We start from the raw sequence: 24,876 nt of genomic DNA on the forward strand, positions 1-24,876 counted from the left end.
ATCTATTGCTACCATAGCAACAAGAAGGGGGCGGTGTATAAAAGTAACTCGCGCACAGTATGAAACCGAAAGTGTTCTGCAAAATACATAGTCAAGCTCTATTAATTTTTATTGTTTTTATTCCAATCCGAGATCAATCAAACAGGCCAGCTCGACAAGTAAACACCCAGCCACTTTTATTGCCTGCTCACTTGCTTCTGTCTGACTGAGGAGGGAGCAAAGCAAGGTCAAAACAAAATGGCGAGCAGCCTGAAGATTTCAGGCATCAAATGCACAGAGCTATTGAATCTTGAGAAGAAAGGTGCTATCGATCCTTATGTAATCTTTGAATACTTAGGCAAGTTTACATTATCTTTTGCATGTTTTATAATTCATGATCTGGTCGCCGTTTTTTTTTGAACACGGTGAGCACACGTGAAAAATAATCAGGGAGTTTTTTGATTTCTTACATATATATGGTTGGATAGCTCCTAGTATACAGTTGACAAATCTTTATTTGGTTTTGATTTGTTTGATTATAAAGTAGATCTCTTCTTTGTAAGAGTCCTTGCATAATGTTTTTTCAGGTAAGTTTTGGAGTCAAAATGTTGTTTAGCAAAAGGCAACAATGGCTAAACCTCCCAAATCGGGATTAAAAACTAGGCCAGACCTACTTCTTTTTCTTTTTCTTTTTCTTACAACAATACAATGAATGCTTATAGTAGTTGACACAACAATTTACCTGAAGTTGTCAATCGAGAACAAAACAAACCTCAAATCAATTGAACCCCATCATCAAACGCAATTGAATAATTACCGTGAAGTCGGGTAACTTGCATTAGTGGAGGCTAACATGCATAGCCCTCAAATGAATGACCTGTCTGGCCCTTAAAATAAAAAGTTAAATCAAAACCAAATGTTAGTTCATTTGTTTTGAAATTTTGCTGCTTTGATTGGTCAGTCATTTGAGGGCTATGCATGTTAGCCTCCACTGATGCAAGTTACCCGACTTCACTGTACAATTTGATTGTCAATAGCAATTGAATCGTAATCAAATATAACCCAGCGCAGGATTTGCCCCATTCAATTTCTTCGATTACATTTGCTTGTATATTCAACTATGTTTGGTTGCATTCGATTGATTCAATTGTATTTGCTCGCTTTATTACTTAATTCCCTCTCATACAATACTCTGCCATGCGAAAGCTCTAAATGAGTGGGGGTTATTTAATTACAATCATATAAACTTGACAATCAATGAAACCGATCAAACATTCTTCAAACGGAATCAAACACAATCAAATATTACTCAGGAATCAGCCGTTTCATTGAACTTGTTTGATTAACACTGCCTGGACTTTAGCAAAAATGCAAAGTTTAAATTAAAATCTGCTTTAAAAACAAAAATGGTATACTTTTGACACCGGTTGTTTTTTTTAGGATTTTAGAGTTAAAACTGACTTTGAGCTAGCCCTAATCTTTAAAAGAAACGAAAAGGTTCCAACTTCTGATAAATTCTTGAACTATCTACAGGATGCTTTCACAAAATCAAGAATCAAGTAGCAATGGGTACTCATTTTGCGCAACAATTTCAGTCAAAAAAGTACTTTTAAGTCAATTTTCCAAAATTAAGGGGGTCAGGGGAGTTTGAAGCCGCCTTTGAGTGAAAATTCAGCCTCTATAAAGCTTTCGAAGAGTACCATATTTGATTTTCCTAGAAACCTTTCTGGAATGTGATAAGGAATCATGATTTTCAGATAAAATTTACTTTCTAACTGCCAATTACTGGCTGCAATAGAATGACCTCAGCTCTACTCTAGTCAAAAAATTGAAAAAAAAGCCTTTTTGGCCCAAAAAAGCACATTTGACAACTTTTTTCACCTAGTTTCATCGTTTTTATATAAAAGATTCATCATAGCCCTTATATTATAACAAATTCAGTGACCTAGACCGCTTTGAAGTTTGCCAATGGGCCAAAATATCCCGAATTTTAGTCATTTTTTCGAGCGATGTTGAGAAAATTTTTAAATAAAGATAAAAAATTAATGGTAGGAGATCACATAGGTTTCTCTTTTGATCCTAAGAGACCAGGCGGTTGTCTTTCAGGAACAGAAGAGTTGGAGGTCAGACAATGTTGGGATTTCTAGGAAAATTGGGCTAAAGTTGGTACTTTTTTGAGACCTTATTGGCTTTTCGGGCCTCTAGGGGCCAGTAGGGCGGGAATTTTTTATTGCAATCACTTTAAATGGATAGACCAGGGACTTTAAACTACCAGAAAATATTATTTTGAGCAGTAAGAAACTCCCCTGGGACAGGTCAGATGACTCTAAAATACCCCTAAAATCAAATTTGTAGTGTTTTTGTGACGTCATAACTCCAGCCACCATTTTGAAAATTTTGATTTTTTTGGAAAATTGTATACAGGTATATGTACCACAAAACCCACACTAAATTTCTGACCTAAATAATTATTTTTTGGGCTGCTTTTATCAAGTAAATTGTTTGATGGTGCGAAGAGTCCCATGAAAAGAGTTCTTCCTGATATTTTTCAATGTTATATGTTAAATTGTTTTTATATCATTGCTTTTTAAAATTTTTGCTTTTTTTGAATACGTACCTCAAAACCCACATTTATATTATTGACAATATCTTTAAATCCACTGGGTCAATCAAGGTAAAAATTTGCACCTGTACATCTAGGTAAGTTTGTTGTAGAACTATTCATATGTTGATAAGTTAGTCTCAATAGAATTACCTATTACACCACAGAACCCACAATAGATGTACCTCAAAACCCACAAGGTAGTTTTGCAAATTATTTCTCCCCTCGTTATATTTCTACCTGAAACTTTTTGACAATTGATTTTGTATTTCATATAGGTATTTTGTATGTAAAAATTAAGGCTTACTTGTTTTCCTAATTGTGTTGAAATGATTTTGGAAACTGCATTGACTATTGTTAGCACTCATGAAAGTTACAAAACATCCGTACATAGTTATTTATTGCAAATGATAGAAACTTTTTTGCATCGTCTGGATAGTGAATCAAACTGATTTAGGCATTAATTGAAGCAAATGAAACTATTATTTACTATGAAAAGAAGACTTTGCAAAGCATTTGAGGTTGTTGAAATTACAGTGCAATTACAGTTAAATCTCCACCATGAATATCGAAAAGCTTAAGAACCCTTTTTTAATCCCATGCAAAACATAAATTGTGAGGCTTTTATGACTATCTTGGGAGAGATATGGCCTAAATGGGCAGATCAAGATTAACAACATTAACATTAGTTTCATGTGCCAAGCGGGTTGGAATAACATCAAGTGGATTGAGCGTAAACTTCATGCAGCAAGAAAAGTTTGACAGAGCAGTAGCATGTATACAAGAAGAAATCCCTCCATCAACATCTACATCGACTCCAGACTCATCACTCATCATGTCTCCTTCTGACAAAAGAAAAGGTTCTCGTGATTATTGGAAGGCTAAATTTGACCAAGCTCAGTCCCTGATAAGGGAGATGGCAGAAAGAAGCATCCAACTGGAGGAAATTCCTTGCCTTCTGACAATAAAAAAGGTTAAGCCAAATGAAGAAAAGGAAGCAACCACAACTACAAGGGTGACTCAGGTATACGGTTCAATGAGGGCTAAAGATGTAGCAACCAAGGTAAAAAAATCAAGGATGAGAAACTGAAGAAGGAAAGTGAAAAAGAAGAAGAGAGAGGAGATCAGAGAAACATTCATCAAATGCAAAAACTTAATGTATCTGTTTACAACAAAAATGCTTGGCTTTGGGATTAAAGCAGTTCCCAGTATGTCTATGTTCTTTGTTCAGTTTGCAGCAAAGCAAGCTATAAAGTTAATGGAATCAAACCACTGATGATATTACCAACTAAACAACATTAAATCTCTAAACGATTGTTTGAGGAGGATTCGTCATCAGATGAGGAAGGTGAGGAATTTGAATCGGAAGGAAGCGAAATGTCCGAAGATGAAACTGATGATGAAAGCGACATCCCAAAACTCAAGAATTGCTGGAAAGGCCTGGCACTGCCAACAGACTGGTATGCGGCCATCTACACCACAAAGAAAACAAAAAGGTTGTATATTGGTCGTTTGTTGAAGAGATTCTTAAAAGATGAAGATGGCGCTGTTGACTCAATTCAGTTACACTGTCTAAAGCTTAAAGTTAGGAGTGGTACTGTTCTTGAAAACACCCAAGACCATCTTCTAGATATAAGTATTTTCCCAGTTAATGACATCATAGCGGAGCCATTAAAGGTCATTCCCATTCGAGGAAAAAAATGAACATTCCAGATTATGATTTAATTCAAAATATGTTCAACAAAGTATCAGGACTAAACCGTCTAGCTTAAGTAAATATGATGTAATATCCATACTTTTTTAAGCTTTTGAGTTATGTGCTAAACATTATTGTTGTATTTTTGCATAGTTTTTCTTGAAAATGTTTCACAAAATTGTATTCCAGAAGTATGTTTGAGAAATAGATAAATATTTTTGTGTTCAACATCAAAAAATTCTAAAACTCGCAATTTTTCTCATATGTACCTCAAAACCCACAAATAAAAAGTGAGTTTTTTTAGAGCAATCAAAATAAACACATTGCTTACAGCACTTAAGACTTTTTTCCTATATTTGTGTTATGCCTAGAGGTAATAGAAAACGAAAGATTGATAGGTTAGTCAATAGCAAGTGCCTTATCTGACCATTATTTGAAAAAAATCAAAAATTTTGAAGCTAGATTTCTAGCGTTAAATCTTCATAAAAAACTTTCACCCAATCAATAATGCTCAATTTTGTTTTAAATAATAAAGAAACTATTATGCCAACATAATCTTAAAAAGTTATGCTGATAAAAACATTTTAGAGTTTTCTAGAACTCCTGAAATGAAATTGTTGGTTTTGAGGTACCTGTGGGTTTTGTGGTACATATACCTGTAGTTTACTGGCCATAGTTTCAGAATCACCCAAAATCAATTCCTCATTTTGATTTGAGAAAGCATGGTTCTATATCAAAAAACTTTTTAAGTGCAATGCCCGAAAATGTCAAAAACTTCAAATTGGCATAAATCCGCCATTATGGATTTTCAGACCAAAATATTTTGGGATTTTACTCAGTTCATTGTACTTAACAACATATCCAAAAATGAAAAAAATCTAAGTTTCAAACTATTGTATTGGAACTGCCCCAAACTGCCCCATTCTTAAAAAAACTGGCTCTTAAATCCTTTTAAGTCTTAAGTCTCATTTTAAAACTCTAGAGTTAGAACTCTACTTTCCAACTGTAGTTTGAGGCGCTTAAAATCAATTGTGGTGTTCAAAATTACACCAGGAACTCCCATTTGTCTCAAATATTTAGTGGATGATTGTAGCTTTGAATAGAAAATGAAACACCTGAAAACAAAAAAATTGACCCGCATTCCAAACTGTTGTATTTTCTAAACAAATTAATGAAACTAAGTAAAATACAAATGTGAAATACATTCTGTACAGGCTTCAAATTTACTAGCCATTATAAACTGGTTGTCACGTAAGCGGGTACAGGTGAATGAAATACGCCATTCTGATTGGTTCTCTAGCAGTCTATATTTTCCTAAGAAGTTTGTCGCTAGGCCAAAAAGAAAATTTGTTGAGTTTCTGGAAATGCGGATGACAAAAAAAACTTGTCACCCGGTCAGCCACAAATTTTTTTATTTACATTGTTTAGTAATCTCTTGCTTGATTTTTCTTTTTTTAAAGGTTTTATTTTTACTTTAGTGTTCCCGTTTCGTATCAGGACACTAGTGTTTGCCTATTTATATATTATGCTGATATAAACATTAAAAAAAATATTTTCATTTTTCTGACCAATCTTGCTCCACACACCCGTCAATCCAATGTGAAAAAGATTGTAAATGAAACTTGATGAGTAAGCAAACGATATCACTCTTATTCAAAAACAAAACCTTTGAGCAGAAATAAAAAGTTTTATGTGTGTTTTGCTATAAATATGTCGCAAATTTTATGCAAATCAAATATAAACATCTTTGCATTATACATTTACTTTGTTACAGAACTTTTATGTTTTCTTGAGAAAAAGTTTTTACATTTCTTCGGATTGTAAAGTTTCATCAGTTTGAACAGGAGTTGACCAGAAGAATTGACATTACAATGACTTCCTCTCTAAGCTTATATCCAAAGCAAATTTAGAGAAAGCCACAGAAGGAAAAGAATTAACTTGATGAAAATTAATAACTAATGTGTTTCTTCTATTATTAAAAGACTTACCAGTTGATAAATTAAATTTGATACCTTAAGGGAAGAAATTTTTGCGAGAAGAAATTTTCGCGGAATTTAATTTCGCAAATCAGAGTTTCAAAATGGCAAATTTTGCGAAGGAGCCAATTTCAAAAGTTTCATGGAATTTAATTTCGCGATTGAGAAGAAGTTATCAACTTAGATTAACTTTTTAAAGCATCACTGAGTTGTTTATATTTGTTTATATTTGATAAAAAATACACGTTATAATGCTTAAAAATCAATTGTGTCCATCTTTTTTGGTAACACCTGGTCAAAAACAACAAAATAAAAGAAGAAGAAAAAAAATTTTGCAGAATTTAATTTCGCGATTTAACAATTTTTGGTGTGTTTCGCGGAATTTAATTTCGCGAATTACGCCCCAATTCTGCCCAATTTGCAAAATTAAATTCTGCAAAAATTTCTCAAGAAAATTTCTTCCCTTACGGTATATTGTTCTGTTGGTCAAAACAAAAACCTTTAACGCGCAGACCTGTGTGGTCAATATTTTTCTTATTGACCTTCAAAACATTATATATAATATTGTATAAATATTAATCTTTTTCATGGTGCACCTTGTAAAATCACGAAGAAGTCAATTTCGGACTGTATTTTTGAGGAAAAAATAACTTGATTAGACCTCAAAGAAAGATGAAAGCTTATCTCGTCACATAATAAAAAAAGTCTGTTCTTCAATAACCCTGGCTTGATTAAGTTTGAAGATTAGATCATATGATCTGTGTCCACCTGTAAACATGCATATCGATGGCATCAAGAAATCCATGCAGACACAATACACAATAAAATACATTTAAAAGCAAACAACACTGTACCCACCTGTGCATACCATTTCATGACCAACTTTTATAATAAACCTGTAGACCAGACATATTTCATTCTGTATGGTCCTCATTTCACTTTCGAAATTGGATTTTTTGTTACAAAACGAAACCTGTCAATGCTAAGTTATAGTTATTCACAATTTTTTTGAAACAATTATTCCATGGGCTTTCCTGAACCAAACATTATTTTCATTCATATTTTGATCAAATGCTAAAATGCTTAACTTTTAGTCTAGGTAAGCTAAGTACTTTTAGATGCTTTCTTTTTTAACTCTTAAAAGGCTGTATGGCTCTATTTTGATTCTTAAAACACCTTAAAAATCATGGATTATCAGACTTTGCAATTTTAGACAATAACTTTTTATTTGCTGGTTTATATACAGAATCGCCAATTTTTTTTTTGCAAAAATATAATAAAGATAAAGTTGAGATATACAAAATTTTATTTATTTCTACTCTTCCAACCCTCAGCCATAAAACATATGTTTTAAGCATGAAGGCCAAATAAAAGGGTCCAGTGCTTTCTTTAATGGCACTTAACACAATTTCCCTACATTCTTTGATTTTCTGGTATCTATGTAATGTTTCTCAAAACGTATTATTTGCATTTTCTCCATGACATTTAAAGTTTGAAAAGAGCAATTTTTTTATTTTTTTTCATCCTCCCTAAACCAGAAAATAAAATAGTACACTTGCCTTATGGAAATTCAAAAAAGGCAATTTCAAACAATGAGCTGTTATTGTCAGATACTTCAGTTTAAAAAAATGGTAGTAGTATTATGAAAAGGATAATTTTAGGAAAAATTAAGATTCTTGAAAACTTTTCTTAGAAAAGATTTTAGTGAATGAACAAAATAATCACACTGTGAGCTTAGAGAAAGTTTTGCAGAAGATGGGTTGCACCTTGTATCCTTTATTTTGATTCATCATTCAATACAAGGCCAAACAAACATTATAACAGGTGAATGTGAAATTATATGTTAAAATATGAAATCGAAAAATCCTTTACTGCTTTTTAATTCACACCATTTTATTTTTTACCTTAGGTGTGAAGAAAGAAACAGAAAGAAAGAATGACGATCTCAACCCAACATATTCTGAGGTTCGTAAAATTTAAAGGAAATGTTGATTTTATTAAAAGTTATAAATAATCAAAATTCTTTTCAATTTATGTCTAATGTTCTTCTTTTCATTATCCAGATAAATATGTTGTTTACCACTAAAGTTTTTCAAAATTTATATGGCAAAGTTTGAAGTTTGTGACCAGAATAAACTGAGCAATAAACAATGCACAAGTGCTAAGGATGTAAGGGTAAAATGTTTTTTACGATTTTTGAATTTTAAATGTTTCAGGTATTAGACTTTGACTTGTCTGGAAAAGAAATTGGTCCTGGGGATAGTCTTGACGTAACAGTAAAAGACCACGAAAAAATTGGACGAAACAGATTAGTTGGAAAAGCCACAATCCCATTATCACAGCTGTTGAATCAAAATTCTAATGCTTTTACGCAAGTTCTTGCTGATAGTAATGGAAGACCAACAACTGTAAGTAGCTCACTTTGACATTGATTAGAATTTGAACCCTAACTTAACCCTACTCTTATCTACTTGCATCGTTAGGATAGAATTTAGCAAATTTAAGAATGCTGATAAACTGACTTACATTTTAACACTTTTGGCTCAAATTATAATTCATTTCACATTATGTTGTTCCATTCAGAGTGATAGTTGTACCCAGCATTTGATGCGTGACAGATCAAATTATGTCTTGTATTAAGGCCCTGAAAGTGAAATCAAATTTAATTTTACAAAAGATATTTCCAAAACTTTCTCTAGGGTAAAATTATGTTTCAAGGAGATTACACTCCACCCCCTGGTGCTGCAAAACCTGGTGGCGGTGGTGATGGTGGAGGTAGTGGCGGTGATGATCGACAAGTTGCTGATGGTGATATTGATGGTGAAGAAGAACTTGGTGAGCCAGAACCAGAAACACTTCCTGATGGAACACCAAATCCTGATGCTGGAAAAAGAAAGAGGTATGGGTTGCTTTTATAATTTTAAAGGTGTAGTGTGTGGTGTGGTGGTCATTGCTCTTGAATGAGTTGTATAAGCTCAATCCCCACTATAGTACTATGGTTAACTTAGGAAATTAACAAACCTCTGACCAAGTCAACCCATACCATGTGATAGGAATTTGGCATCACTTCTCTTAAATGGAAGTATTTCAAGTGTGTTGTTTGAGTGTAGTATGTCTGTCTGGTGGATAGTGTATGCATTTTACCTGGAATAAGAGGAATTTTGTACCTGTAAGGAGTAGGATCTATTCCCCAATTTAGGGGGGAACTCTTATCATATTCAGAAACTTATCACTGTACACAGCTGTTGTACATGGGTTTTGAGTTAGAATAATAATTTTGTAACTTTGAGGCTGCAATTGCTTCTGTTAAACATAATTAACAATATAAAATAATAAATAAAGTTATGACTTACAATATCTAAATATACTTGACAAGTACTTTTTTGCTTCAAGACCCAACGATTCAAGTACAAGTTTCATTCTTTCTTTCCGTTTTTAGAGTCAAGAAGAAGAGAAGACAACACAATCTTCCTGACAAGCCAACAGACTTCCAAGTCAGAATCAAAATCATTGAAGGGCGTCAACTACCTGGTGCCAGTATAAACCCAACTGTTAGAGTCACGTGTGGTGATGAGCTCAAACAAACCAGAGTGAAACACTCTTCAAACAAACCCCTTTTTGAAGAAACCTTCTTTTTCAATTTCAATGAAAGACCAAACGAGTTGTTTGACAAATTGTGTAATTTTGAAGTATACAATGCCAAAAGTCTTCTCTCAGATGCTTTGCTTGGTAGCTTCCAGTGTGACATTGGTACAGTTTATGACGGTCAGAATCATGCTATCGTCAGAAAGTGGTTACTCTTGACAGCTCCGGAAGACAACGAACCCAAAGAAGCTGGTGGTGAAGAAGCTAAGGGGTCTGGTCCCCAACCTGGTGGTCCACCTGCTGGATATCTTAAAATCACTGCTTTTGTTCTTGGTCCTGGTGATGAGATTCCAGACTCTTGCAAAGGAGGTGGCAGAGATGATGGAGATGATGATATTGAATCCAACCTTCTCCGTCCTGCTGGTGCCACCCTTAGACCAGCCACGTTCTTGGTTAAAGTCTACAGAGCTGAGGATCTACCACAAATGGATACAACTGCTTTTGATGGGTTGAAAAAAGTGTTTGGAGGTGGAGCTCCTAAGGGCCACGCTGATCCTTTCGCTAAATTTTCATTTGCTGGTCAAAGCGCTCAAACTGACATTAAATATGGAGAGCAAAACCCTGAATTTAATCAAGAGCTTCGAGTGAGCTTCAAATTTCCATCCATGTGTGAACGATTGAAGCTCCAATTTTATGACTGGGATCGTATTGGAAACGATGATTGTATTGGAACAGCTTTTATTCCTTTGAGTGCAATCTCGGGAACTGGGGAAGAAGGTAAGCATTATTTTTGACTATCTTATAATCAAGCTTTTAGTGCCCAACAATTTTCAAACTCAGAGAGATTCGAGTCAAATTGAGTTAATACTTTCCATCTACTGTAGGGACCAAATGTAGTTCAAATTACAGAAGGATTTAAGCTACAAAAGTTCGAATTAGTAGAAAGAGTCCACTTTTATTCTAAAATCTTGGTCTTTTTTAAGTTTGTGAGATATGGAGGACTTTTTGGTCAAATTCATATTCACAAGTTAATCCAAAGTTCTATCCTTTTTTAGGTTTCCTGCCATCTTTCGGCCCTGCATTTGTTAACTTTTATGGCTCATTGAGGGAGTTTTCTGACCTCTCCGATGAATATGATTCACTTAACAAAGGTAGGGGTGAAGGTGTCGCTTATCGAGGTCGTGCACTAGTCGAGATTGATACACGATTTGGTAACCAGGCTGAAAAGCCGGTCCACGAAATCATGTCTCAAGAATTGGTTCGTGTAATGCCGTACATGCGACGCAGAAAATACAAATTGTTTGCCAGTTTCTTATCTGCAAACATGATTTCTGAATCTGATGGTCCAGTTGAGTTCGAGGTTAGCATTGGGAATTATGGCAACAAACTTGACAGCTCAGTTGAACCACAGTCGTCCAGCACGCCACCAACAAATCCAATTTTTGACGGTAGTCAATACTATTATCTCCCATGGAATGAGACCAAGCCATGTTGTGTGGTGGAAAGCCACTGGGAAGATATTGCTTTCAGATTGGAGCCTGTCAACGTAATTGAAAAGATCATTGACAAGTTGAAGAAAAACATTAAGAATGTCGAGTTGGCAATCAAAGCTAAATCACAACCAGCTGAGACTGCTGCTCTTCTGATTGCCCTTTTGGATCAGTTCATTGCTGATTTGAGGTAAGAGTAAAATCTTTCAGCTACTCAGCAATAGTAGCTTCTTATTAATACAAACAGGTCGGTGTAACATTCCATCTTATTAACTATTCTGATTACAGCTGATTATAATAGTTCACAATATAGGGTAAAAATGCCCTATTATCACAGTTTTAATTCAGGTTTCAAAACATTAATATTTGTCGGTTGTCTTCCTAACGTTTTTTCTAACACATTTGTAGGACTCCACTCCCGAAATTCGATGCTACTTTGAATGGAGTCAACGAACTCGACCTTCAAATGCAAGACATCCGTAATGGAGAAATGAGCGCATTAGCTGAAGAAGCCACCCTCCTTCGTGAACAAGCTACTGACATCAACGAAGCTATGGAAGTCATTGCCAGCTATCTTGATAAAATGGATGCTCTCTGTATTGAGGTAACGTAGCGATAACAATCTGATATATTGATGATGCCTGTTGCATTTGTAGAAATGTCTTGAAGACACAAGATAGTTGCCAGTTATAGAAACCAACTACGTTTGGAAAGATAAGTAACTACAATGGTTTTTTCGCTCTCATTGAAAAAAAATCAAACCTTATATTTTTAAATTCTTTTTCTTTTTCATTTCCAGCCTCAAAACAGTTTCCCAGACGTTGTCATTTCGATGATCTCAGGAAGCAAACGTATCGCATATTATCGTATCCCTGCCAATGAAGTGATGTTCTCTAAGAGCGCCACTGCCAAGGGAGCAAACTGTGCCAAACTTCAAAACATCATTATGAAGGTACTTCTTCATTGTTCCTACAAAAATATTTCATGTTTCCAATATTTTCACTTTAATTTTCAAATGAAAAATCTCCAATTGTTTGAAAAGTTCATACTTTTTGAAGAGGGAGAGCTTTCTTAATAAATATCAATCATTCTATCAAACTCCATCATTTTGTAAACTTTAACTGACACAGTACTCCGACTAACATTTTGTTTTAGAACGGTCGCTTAAAAGAGGATCTCAAAACAGTTAATTCGACAATATTGAAAGATTAAGATTTACGTTCGTTCGTCTTTTAGTACCCTGGCAAGAAAGGAACTAATATAGAGAAACATCCCGAAGTTCCTGCAGCTCTCAGTGTCATCATTTGGCTTGGTTTGGAACAAGACCAAGCTGATTGGACCAGTGCTGGCCAGATGGAAGGCGAATACTCTGTATACGCTGAGACTTATGAAAATCAAATTGATGTTCCGATTGTTGATTGGACTTCCAAAGGATGCCCTCGACCAGCTTTCTCCGACTCTGAAGGAGATGTTCGTTTGAATAAAGAATTCTTTGTTCCTCCTGATGGTTGGGCATGGGACGACAATAAAGAAGGACAATGGTTCGTTGATCCCGAACTGAGGTGAGTGGACTTTCAAGCTTAGTTTAAAATTGATGATACACAACACTGCAAAGTGCTTAGTCAATTTTTCTGTCGACTTTCACATATCAAAAGACAGGTACAGGTGATATAGTTTTGATCTCGAGTAGGTAGGCCGGTTAAGGTTAGGTTAGAACATCAAAACTAGCCTCAGAACGGTATAATATAATTATCCAAAGTTTGAGAGGCCTAATAACTCTCCAGTACTTTAGTTATAACTTATTTTGGTTCAAATCACTTGAAATTTGCAAACGCAGCCATTGAAAGTCTTCATCTTACTTATCCTCGGTTCTAACTTTTTTCTACCACAGCGCTAACTATGACGCAGATGCTGGGCACAAGAAATTCATTCAAGATTGCTTCATGAACGAGTCTCGTGTACCAGCCGGAAACTTTGGTGCATCTTCCATCCCGTGGACTAACTTACAAGGTGACCAGATCGAAGACCGTGAAAAGACGACACTTCCAGAAGGCTGGAAATGGACTGATGATTGGACCATTGATCTCAACAGAGCTTGCGATGAAGAAGGTAAAAATTCTTTCAACATGTCATGTCTACCTTTGATAAAGTTTTTCTCCTGCAAATCCAAATCATGATTAGATTAAATCCCAAAGAAAGGAAGACTGCTTGGTTTCGAAAAGACCTAGGCCTTTGTACAGGTCTCACTCTCATTTTTTTCAAAATTACATAAATAACACTAACCTCAAACGACAGAACTTTGTTATCAAAACTTTTTACTATAGGTTGGGAATACTGTGTGGAAGCTTCTCTTGGTGGTTGGACATCGGTCATGCGATCGTACCACTTGTGTCGCCGAAGACGCTACACACGAACCCGTGTTTTGGAACAAGATCCCGAAAAACTCCGCAAGAAGCAGAAAGAAAAAGCCAAACAGGGTGAAGGTTGGGAATACGCTCCTATCTTTGGTATGAAGTACCATCTGAAGGAACGTAAATTGGACATGGTGCGTCGTCGAAGATGGCACCGTAAGATGGTCAACACGAAGCCAGGTGCTCCACCAGTCTTCGCAATCCCTGATGACGATAAAGACAAGCCAGCCATCCAAATCATGCCTAGAATCTTCTTGGCTTACGACGGTGAGTGTCTTTCTTAAGTACTTCAAGATTGATTTTATTCCTTAACTTAAGATTGAGCACCATCTCTAAGCTGTTCCTTGCACGCCTCCCCCGGAGGGAGGGATTCCCTTGGGACCCTTTTCTAACGAATCACTTCTTCAACTCTTTAGAACCACACAAATGGCAGATGCGAGCATACATCTATCAAGCACGTGATATACTTGGGTTAGACTCTGAAGGCGTCTCTGACGCTTACGCCCACGTATGTTTCCAAAACGTGTCAGCCCCCACACGCATCATCAAGGAGACACTATGTCCCGATTGGGATCAAACTTTGGTGTTCGAAGAAATGCCGTTGTTTGGCTCTCCTGCTGTCATCGCTGAAAATCCACCACTGGTTTTCGTCGAACTCTACGATAAAGACAAAGTTGTAAGTAATACCAACTATGTAATTGACGTGTTTCAACCTCATTTTATCATTTTATATAGAGACTACAACCTGGCATTGATTATTTTGTTATCATTTCGCATGTGATAAATAGGGTTGATTGATTAAGGGAAGCTTTATTTTTCCCCGTAGTCTGTAATATACTCTATTTCGAAGTTCTTTTATCTAAAACTTTCTATAATTCGAATAGACCTTATCGGAGTTTTTGATTTTTCTAAAAAACCGATGCATTGTGGGATTGTTTCGAGTGTATTACAATAGAATTCCCTCGAGGAATTCCTAAGATATTTCTATTGTAATACACTCGAAACAATCCCACGATGCATTGCCTTTTTAGAAAAATCAAAAACTCCGATAAGGTCTATTGATATTCAATCGGGAGATATTCGTAAGATGGTTCGAGAATTGAAACTTTTGAGATTCCTTTTTCGAGTCTGAGTTCAACTGAACTTTTCTTTACATCTTTTGCAAATAGAGTCGTTAAATGTTATCCATTTTTTGTTTGCAGGGGAAAGATGAATATTTGGGACGTGCTATTGCTCAACCGTTGGTGAAATTGAACGGTGCAAAACCTCCAGCATCACGTCTGATGTGGATGCCCATCATGAGAGGAGATAAACAGTGCGGTGAATTGCTCGCCTCCTTTGAATTGTATCTGGTGAGTCGTCCAACATTGTGACTGCCTATTGGTTCGCTCTATGGTGATTGTTTGAGGGCTCTTTATTGTTTTTTGTCATCTTAACTTAGCGTACTTTGAAGTCATTCGGTAATTCCAATTTTCATCATCTGGTTTCATCAGTCAGCGTTAAGTGTTTACAAGAAGCTTTAAATCTGAATGGTGACAGCACGAGACGATAATGGCTTATTCTAAAACAGATTCAAATCATTTGATTTCATGGGAACTTTGCCATTTATAAACCTAGTCAATAACTCTTTCAATTATACTTACAGGACGAAGGAGCTGATTTACCATTACCACCACCAATGAAAGAAAATCGTTACATCGTACCCAATGGTATCCGACCCGTTCTCGTCCGAACTGGTGTTGAAGCCCTCCTCTGGGGTGTCCGTAACTTGAAGAAATACCAATTGGCATCTTGTACTTCACCTTCAGTCAGTGTGGAGATTGGAGGTCATTTCATTGAATCCAATGTTATCAAGAGTACCAAAAAGAACCCCAATTTCACCACAAATGTCTTCTTTAAAGAGCTGGTATGTCTTTTTCGGAGCAAGTCTTTTTATAAAAGAATTGTTGTGTTTCAGAGCCTCTTTAATAAACTTTTAGCATGTCGATTTGTATGCTTCAGTAACTAATCGCATTCGAAATAATTCGCTAACAACCAAAAACTAAATTTTGACAACGTATAGTTGATTTTGATTTTTTTCGTATCAATAGTACTTGCCTAAAGAGCCTCTATACATGCCACCCATCAACATCAAAGTGCGAGATCATCGAACGTTCGGACGCAAACCAGTTATCGGATCGGACGCCACGTCATCAAATCTATCGATTTTGATGCTCCACCTACCACTGATCCACCAGCTGAAACACCAGGTTCGTTTTCCTTAGTTCGTCCTTGCATGGTATTATTCAATATCTTTTTTTTCTGCAGTCCTGGCAATTCTATTCTTTTGCCATTGCAATCTTTATATTTATGTCTTTACTCCCGTTTTTTTATCATGGCAAACATCCTTAAAAAAATTCTCGGAAACAATTGTGAATTATACCTCGTTTATATGTTAGTGTAGAGGTTATAAATGTACAAAAGATTCTTCAAAACAGAAACTATTTGAAGTAGCGGGGATTTGAATCGTAGGAACCCCTGCAATATTCCTTTCATATCAATGCATGTTACTTATCAATAACCTTTCTCACTCAGTCGAGCCAGCAGGCGAAGAGAAGGAGGCCAAACGAGACGTCGCGCTTGACATCGAAGAGAAGAAAAAGAAGAAGGTAAGATTTAAGGATAGACGATGGTTGTTATAAAATTTTCATCAAACTGCTGGTCGTTAACCACACCTGTGAATTAAAAGCCTCTATATCCGTTGCGAGAATTCGGAGCAATCTCTGCTATATATAAAAAAATCGAAAGTGTCATATTCTAATATTGTCAGAAATGGCAAAAACTTAGCATTATCGAGCCTACGAAAAATGTAATTTTCTGATTTTGGCTGTTTTTGGCTGTTTTTGGCTAGAATGGTACAGATTTTCGGCATCTCTGAGCCTGTGTTCGAATTTTGTTTGCTTATAAAAAACAACAGGTATTTGTACAATTAGTAAAAATGGTACTTGATGCCTCTCTCCTTGATGCCCAGAGTAAGAAGAGAAATCTGGGGAAAAGAGTGACGCTCAGGAAAAAGGGGACTATGGAGTCGCCCTCGACCCTATTTTGATTTCTTACTTACTTTTCTATCTTAGGATTTGGTAGTCGAGAAATTGGATTGGTGGTCCAAATACTTTGCATCCATCGGTGAAACGAACAAATGCGGTGATTACTTGAAAAAGAAATACCCCACCATCCAAGTAAGTGTCTTTTGCTGATTGTTTTCTGTGTTCTCCAATGAGGTTTTGGAATATTGGGTCGATCCAATCGTAGTAACGCTGTCTATGGTTTCGTTTTTTCAATCAAATTATTTGATGGGAATAAAAAGTTATCAGGAAAGCGAAGATAATCATTAGACATAATGAAGATTTTGTTGTCTTTGTTGATTTTTCGACTTTTCAAGATGTTTTTGGAAGAAGTGTTGGCGACACTCTTCCTATTGATTTACAGTCCTTTAAAACATTAGGTTTGATGCAAGAACCCGTGGCATTTCAATAAACCATTTGTTTATTACTTCTGTTCCATTTGTCATAGATTTTCCACAAAGAATTGGAAGAGATCAAAGACTACGGAGGTTTCGGTGACTTTGTCAAATCTTTTCCATTGGAAAGAGGTAAAGAAGATGACGAAGAGGACGATAATGTCGTCGGAGAATTCAAGGTTAGAAAAATTCTCGATCTGGTTATTATTCATAATGTGATTAATTTCCGTACTTCTTTCATTTTCGCTACGAATCGGTAACCGTTAATATAAATAAGTTGAATCCTCATCCCAGCACTCCTTTTAGGTAACGAGCACTCCATAGATTAAATATACCTCTTGATGTAAGATCTAGCTAATATACGGACAAAAAGTGAAAAAAAACCTCCTTGTTTCATTCTTTTGATTGGAACCTCTATATAAACTTGAACAATAAGTTCAGTTTGAAAGCAATGATTTGAAGGGTAAACATTTTCAAATATTGTTGATGAATTTTCTTCTTAGGGTTTATTCAAAGTATACCCACTTCCACCCGACCCTAAAGAGCCAGCTGGCAAAGTCAAGTATTTCGGCAAAGTTAAGGACAGCAAACCTGTTGACTGTTTAATCCGTGTGTACATTGTACGAGGTATTGAACTGCAGCCGAAAGACCCTAACGGAAAAGCTGACCCCTACATCGTTGTGGAGTTAGGTAAAAAGAAAATCAGTGATAAAGACAACTACATTCCAAATGAAATCAACCCCTACTTTGGTGCTTACTACGAAATGAAAGCTCGCATCCCATTGGAGAAAGACTTGAAGATTCGCATTATGGATTACGATTTCATGAGCCGTAACGATTTGATTGGTGAAACGACTATTGATTTAGAAAACCGTTTCTACACATCAGCTCGCGCTACATGTGGTCTCCCACCTGCCTATTACACGTAAGTAAATCTGAAAACTAAATTGCCAACCGTTCTACACTGTTTTAAGATGCGAATGAAATTTAAACTATCGTGCTAATTGCGATTTCGTTTTCAATTTGGTTTTTAGCCGAAGATATAAGACAAACTTTTAACTAATTTGAACTGGTAAACGTCGAGTTTTTTTATGTTTGCGTCGCCCTACATGCAGCACGTTTAACCTAAATAAAAATACATTCATCTTCAGATCTGGACCATACCAATGGCGTGAAGCGAAGAGTCCCAAAGAAATTTTGGACAAAGTTTGCCGTACCAAACCACAAGTGTTGAGTCCCACACAAATGGTTGTCAACGGTGAATTGATGAAGCTAGAAGACTTTGAGCCGGAGCCATTGGATAACCCACATTTGGGTCCACCAGAACAACGACTTGCTCTTCACATTCTCAACAATAAGGATTTGAATGGATTCAAATTGGTGCCTGAACACGTGGAAACAAGGTCCCTGAAGAATCCTCTACAACCAAGCATGGACCAAGTAAGGCTGGTTTCTATCCGCTTTCTAAACTCCCGTTAATTGTACCTGATACCATTAGTATGATTACAGAAATTCTCGGTCAGTAGATGATTGTTGAGGTAGCTTTGATTCCTTAAGAATACTCTTCTATGTTGAAATTACTGCTTTCTATTTTGACTTTTTTAAACCGTTCATTCATTTATCAACCATACTTTTCAGGGTCAATTGGAATTATTTGTTGACATTCATCCATTGAGTAATGGAGCACCAGGACCTCCAATTAACATCGCTCCACGTGTAGCTAAAGGGTGAGATATCTTTAGTTTTCCCTATTTTCTGCGTCGTAAACTTTTAGATCTCATATTATTACTTACATGTAGCATCATATGTTACGTCAACATAAAAAAGGCCTGGAGTGTTAAGAAGAAATCGAACCCTTTCATCACCAATCATTTTCATTTAAAAATTACGATTGTTTATAAATGCTCGTTCTACTCTTGCCCCTGAATAGTCTATTACAAGATATAAAATTTTTCCTGAAAGTAATAAACTTAATACAGGTTAATTTTCTCAACTTTGAGAAACTAGAATTTGAGAATGTCCTGCGTGTCTGTGTCTGTTCCAAAACTTTGGGGCAGCCTGGAAACATAAAAAATTGTGGGATTTGGCTGAAATTTGACACTTGTTTCTTGGTTGAATATCTGGGAGAGTTTTTTTCATTTTTCAAAAATTTAGATTTTTGGGGCCCGGGGAATATCTGGGGGTCAACAATTGGGCCTATAAATAATTTGAAGCTACTGAAGTTGAGCCCAGTGCGTTGCGCACGTTCGACTATTATTCAAATATATTCTCAATACCCAAACACTCTTCTTTCTTCAGCTATCATTTGCGTGTTATTGTTTGGAACACAGCAGAAGTACCGCCATCAGAAACATCCGTGACCGGAGAAGAAATGAGTGATCTCTACCTCAAAGGATGGTTAGAAGGTATGGAAGATGACAAAGAGAAAACAGATGTCCATTATCGATCTATGGATGGGGAGGTCAGTCTCGTTCCTTTTGTTTTGAAAGATTGTTTCACATATTTTTATAGATACATGACACATGTACATCGAGCGACATGTTAAACTCACGACCTTTTCGTGTTAGGTTTAGCTGGGTTTCTATCAAATTCGTTTTTCCAAATTTCCAAAGTGTCGGTTTAAGGACAGATATGAGCACGTCAGCACCTTTCTTTGAATTTCTACGATTGTCAAGTTTCAACCTCGGCTCGCTCGAATTGTCTCAGTGAAAAAGCTCCCGAATTTAAAAAGTCACACGATCGTACTCAAAAAATAAATTGTTAAATCTCTAAAACAAATCAATCCTTTTGAATGCTGGGAAGGCATTTTCATAGATTATACTGAGTGCAATAACTACCTCGTTTTGAAACCATTACGAGGATGATTATATCTTTTAAGTTACTTTTGTAAATTATGTCAACTTTTTATGAACTCCTCTTGGAATAAATTTCCAAAGCAATATTTTGAAGACGAGGTAAGAACTGCTCATGTGATCATTTATGAAAAGGTCTACCCAAACAACTTGTTAATTTAGTATTTGCTTTCAATCCTCATAGGGTATGTTCAACTGGCGTATGGTTTTCCCCTTCAAATACATGCCCGAAGAAAGGATGATGGTCGTAGAAAAGAAAGAACATTTTTGGAGCTTGGACACAACCAAACAAGTTCTCCCACCACTCTTCAATTTGCAAGTTTGGGATAACGATCTCTTCTCTGCTAACGACTTTATCGGTAAGATTTTGTTAGCCTTTCCACCGTGCGGTAAGATTTCGGTAGCCTCTCCACCGTGCGGTAGATTTTGGTAGCCTCTCCACCATGACATGCTCACCATTCTCAAACTGTTTGCAATAATATGCTATCTACTGAATTCACCAAGTGAAAAAGGTTTTCTGTTTTTTTTTTATATGATTGCTTTTTCAGCGATCTAAATAGAATATCCATAAAACTGTTTTATCCTTCAGAGTGTCACATTGTCAGATTGTCACAGTGGCAATTTCAGGTCGTTCCGTGAAATCCAAAGACCATTACCGCTGCATTATTGACCTCCTCCGAATAATAGAAAGTTCAAAGCGACCAACTAATTTAGTTAGGACATTTACGCTCATTTGAAGTATTCTTTTTTAAACGAAAGTTATAAAGGGATTGATAACATTTTTTTGTGAAAAACTTTAATAATGCTTCTTTGATACATTCAGGTTACATGGTTGCTGATTTGAGCAAATTACCCAAACCAGCTAAAGAGGCAAAGAAAGCCACTCTAGAAATGATGGATGCCGACGATGACGATACCATCGATTTGTTTGACGCCAAATCTGTTAAAGGTTGGTGGACCATGGTTGAAGAACTCGAAGATGGTACACGAAAAGTTCAGGTAAATCAAGACTAGATTTCTGATTTCAATGTTTGTCGTTTGCATCCCTTTTCTCGTTTTCATTTCGTTCTGTCTCAATGTCTGCAAGGCTTAGCTTAACAGGAGATTTTTTAATAATATTTGATATAGAGCGTGAAATTTTAATTAAAATAGAATACTACAATAAGTTCTGTTTTCAAACGCGCGAAGAAACACGTACATTTCAAGTCCGAAAATTTGTCAGTTCTCCCCCTACTAATTCTAGTAAATGGTTCAAGATTTCATTAGAAGCAATGAGTGGATCAACTTAGCTTGATCTTTGTAGCATACGGAGAGTTCAAGTTAGTTCATATTTTTTTTTTGCTGTACATTTTTCAGGGTAAAGTTGAGTTGACTCTTGAAATCATTCCCGACGAAGAAGCAGAACAAAAACCAACAGGTCAAGGTCGTGAAGAACCCAACATGTATCCCAAATTGGATGAACCAAAGTATGTCCTATTTTTTCTGTTTCTCGTCACACAAGTTGACGTTGAGCTTAATTTAGGGGTATTGCCTTCATTTAGCATTTTAAGTAGCATGTAGTATTGCATGAAATTAAATCTCATATTTGCTCATTTAGGCTTACTAAAAACACTCTTTTTATACCCAGATCCAAATTAACTTTAAGAATGTAAAATTTGGTGTGGACAAACTCGAACTCGTCCTTTTTAGGACACTTTTGTTGAGCTGTTGTTCACTCGTACATACACTGGTGTTGTTAATATAATTAGTGTAATACAGTAATAAGGGTGTTATATGATAATACGATGATTATTACGGGATAATATCAGTTTGTATAAACTACAATTTGCTCTTCCAATAATAGGCTCGTCCAGAAAATGTTCATACATGGTTGGATTGAGGATATAGTGTGCGGGGGTAGTGAAAAATCAATAAAATTTGCCTTGTCCGGGGGTAAACTTCCTCTGTTTGGGAGTAATTTTTCTCTGTTTGAGGGTAATTTCGAGTGTCCAGAGGGTTAACTAATGCTTAACCGGGGGGTTAGACCTGCTCTGAGGGGATCAAAAGTGATAATGTCCGGGGGATAAATTCCAAAAAATGTTATATCCTCCACCCCCATATTCAATTTTTTCTGGAAAAACCCAATATATGCTTATTTCCTTGCTATGTGTGAATAAGTCGTCTAACATGCTGGACCAACTTTGTCATATTACGGACGAAAAATCAATTTCTTTCCTTTTCAGCCGACCGGCCACTTCCTTCTTGTGGTTTACTTCACCGTGGAAGACATTGAAATATATCATTTGGAAGAATTACAAATGGTACATCATCGGTTTCCTCATCTTCCTCATTCTCGCCTTGTTCATTGTCCTCATCTGCTACTCCATTCCTGTAAGTATCCGCCTTCCCTTCCCTTCCCACCGTACGATGTCTAAACTTTCTATAATGTAACTTTCCTATTGCCAATTTGCATTGAAAGAAGACTGAAATTCTGAGTAGGTGCAATAGTACCTTCACTTTATTAGCTAGTCAGTCTCAGGATCGTTTTGTGTTGCCTAACAATTTATAAACAGCAAAAAAGGTAAACCTTTTGCCGGTAAAATTAGTGGAAAGGTCCTGTAAATGCGATAGAGATATTCCACCCTGGAATGAGAAAGTTTTATATATCCTACAGAACCTTGTGTTTGTTTGTTTTTGTTGTTGTATAACATCCATTTCTTTCTTCCCTTATTCCGTTTATTTCTGTTTCTTTTCGTTCTGCTATATTGGTGAACTGCGGGAGAGGGCTGAGAACAGTTACTGTTTCAAACTTGCGGTCTAATTTATTCACAAAAGTAAAAAGTAGAATTCCTTGACGAAAAAACGTTCTACTAGGTTCTAGAACAGGTTTCATGGTTTCAAAACGAGTGAGACTCACCTAGCACCCGAAGTTTTTAACCATGTAAAAACTTCATTAGGAAAGATTAAGGAAACATTTGCATTGTTGTTTTTTCTTCTAAATTTACAGGGAAGTTTGGTCAGAAAAATGTTTGGTGTTTAAAAGCGAGGATTTTCTTATTTACACTCTTCGCCCCTTCTCAAATTTCAGGGAAGTCTGGTCCGCAAAGTGATTGGTGCATAATTTACAGACCAGCAAGAAGAGACGAAAATGAAAATTTGGAAGACTTGAATTTATATTTTTTTGTGTATCATGTTAGTTAAATTTTAGTTTCGTAAAAACGGTAATTTTTTTTGTGAGTGAAAAACCTCATAACAACCATCCCAAAATATTTTTTAGTAACTTATTAGTAAATTCTTATGACAATTATTTTGATAGGCCTGACTTTATACAATATCTTTCTTTTAAATCTTTCTAATTGTTTTGTACTGTTTTAGTTTGGTAACATTTTTCCTTTTTTTTAGTCGTATACTATTTATATATCAGTCAATCTTACAATTATCATACTTCATGACATTTTTGCTATCCTTACACTTACATTTTGTAATAAACTTGACGCTGACAAACCTTATGACCAAGGCACTCAGGAAAAATTGGGAAAGGGGACGTGCCGCTGGTCAGGGTCCCTTTTTTAGGCTCTGAAGATATCTGTACACCGTCCCAAATTTACTAATTTTTAACATATGTATCTGACAGGGTCGTCTTTTGGCTATTTTGGATAATTTTCAGGGTGGAAATGGGAGAATTTTTTCGATTTTCCTTCCAACAGGGTCTCAAATTTACCAAACATTCATATCTGATAGGGTCCACTTTTCAAACTCCATCGGCACGTCCCCGTCGGCCTCAAGGTCAGTGCCCCCCCCCCCTGGGGGACCAAGTTTAATTTGACAATTACTAGTACTTCTAAAAACCAAAACATTTTCAAATCGTGACGAACAACAACCAATTTTTTTGCAACCTTATTTGTTTATGTCTAAGCAACATTATTATTTTTTAATTTTTAGGGGTTTCGTTCGAATTGTTTTCTTGTTCTGTACTGTGTATCTTACATCGAAAACGTAATTATTTTTATACTCATTTATTTCAATATTAAATTCCTTTAGGACAAAATCTAGGAGTTGGATTTATTTTTGTATTATTTTCCACAATTTTTGCCCTTTTTTCTTCTACAAAAGTAACAAGTCAATCATATTTTTGTGTATACTGAACTCTTAGAGATGATAAAACTTTCCAGTTTAAAAATTTCGTTGTCGTTTTTGCTTTTCAATACACTCTTCTCGAAATACACAAGATAATTGTGGACCCAAAATATTGTTGCCAAGATACTCCAGCTTTTGCGGATTTGTAAACTGTCTTTTGACTTGACCCTCATCTAAAGTACAAAAAAAAGCGTGTATGTTAATGGGCCATTTCATTTTATATCCATACAGGGTGGGGGCGAACATTTCCAGAGGATAATCCGAGAAAATTTATAGGGGTGTTTATTCAATTTTCCAAGGCGGTAAAAAGTTATTCTAAAATTTCCAGAGATTCCCAGCGCATTGTCATTTTGAAAATGAGACCTGCAATGATGTTGATTTATCTCGAGAAGTGTCGGAAAAAAGCAGAGAAAGAACCTGTGAGGAAATTTTTGTTAGATTCCTCCAGCTATATGATCTGGTACATATACTTTCATAATTTCTCTTCAAACTTTTCTTTTACATCTCAAATCTTGTCTTTCATCAAACTTAAAGCTTGGGTTTTATAATCAAATCGATTGGGACTTTGACCATATTTAGGGCCGAACACACTGTAACCTGAGTTGTTTGTTATACGTTAACTGACCATATTCAAACCTCGTTTCGTCATAATCATAGTTTTTTTTAGCTT

General features: G+C 35.9%; 1 protein-coding gene across 1 annotated transcript; it reads left to right on the forward strand.

Annotated features, from left to right (window-relative positions):
• The first annotated feature begins 129 nt into the window (after positions 1 to 129).
• LOC136815465 (myoferlin-like) lies at positions 130 to 23,285 on the forward strand. Its single transcript, XM_067071916.1, is given in 28 exon segments — positions 130 to 337; positions 8,163 to 8,218; positions 8,470 to 8,661; positions 8,953 to 9,152; positions 9,693 to 10,615; positions 10,894 to 11,518; positions 11,737 to 11,932; positions 12,128 to 12,280; positions 12,565 to 12,890; positions 13,220 to 13,437; positions 13,653 to 14,006; positions 14,156 to 14,415; positions 14,942 to 15,091; positions 15,385 to 15,645; positions 15,830 to 15,910; positions 15,913 to 15,988; positions 16,314 to 16,387; positions 16,853 to 16,957; positions 17,292 to 17,417; positions 17,742 to 18,163; positions 18,390 to 18,678; positions 18,877 to 18,965; positions 19,537 to 19,699; positions 20,275 to 20,449; positions 20,914 to 21,089; positions 21,447 to 21,556; positions 22,313 to 22,460; positions 23,158 to 23,285. Coding segments are annotated over 28 exon segments (6,081 nt in total). The 5' UTR covers positions 130 to 237; the 3' UTR covers positions 23,191 to 23,285.
• The last annotated feature ends 1,591 nt before the right edge of the window (positions 23,286 to 24,876 follow it).

Source organism: Clytia hemisphaerica, unplaced genomic scaffold, assembly GCF_902728285.1.
Source record: "Clytia hemisphaerica strain Z4C2 unplaced genomic scaffold, Clytia hemisphaerica genome assembly, whole genome shotgun sequence".
Classification (NCBI taxonomy): Eukaryota; Metazoa; Cnidaria; class Hydrozoa; order Leptothecata; family Clytiidae; genus Clytia; species Clytia hemisphaerica.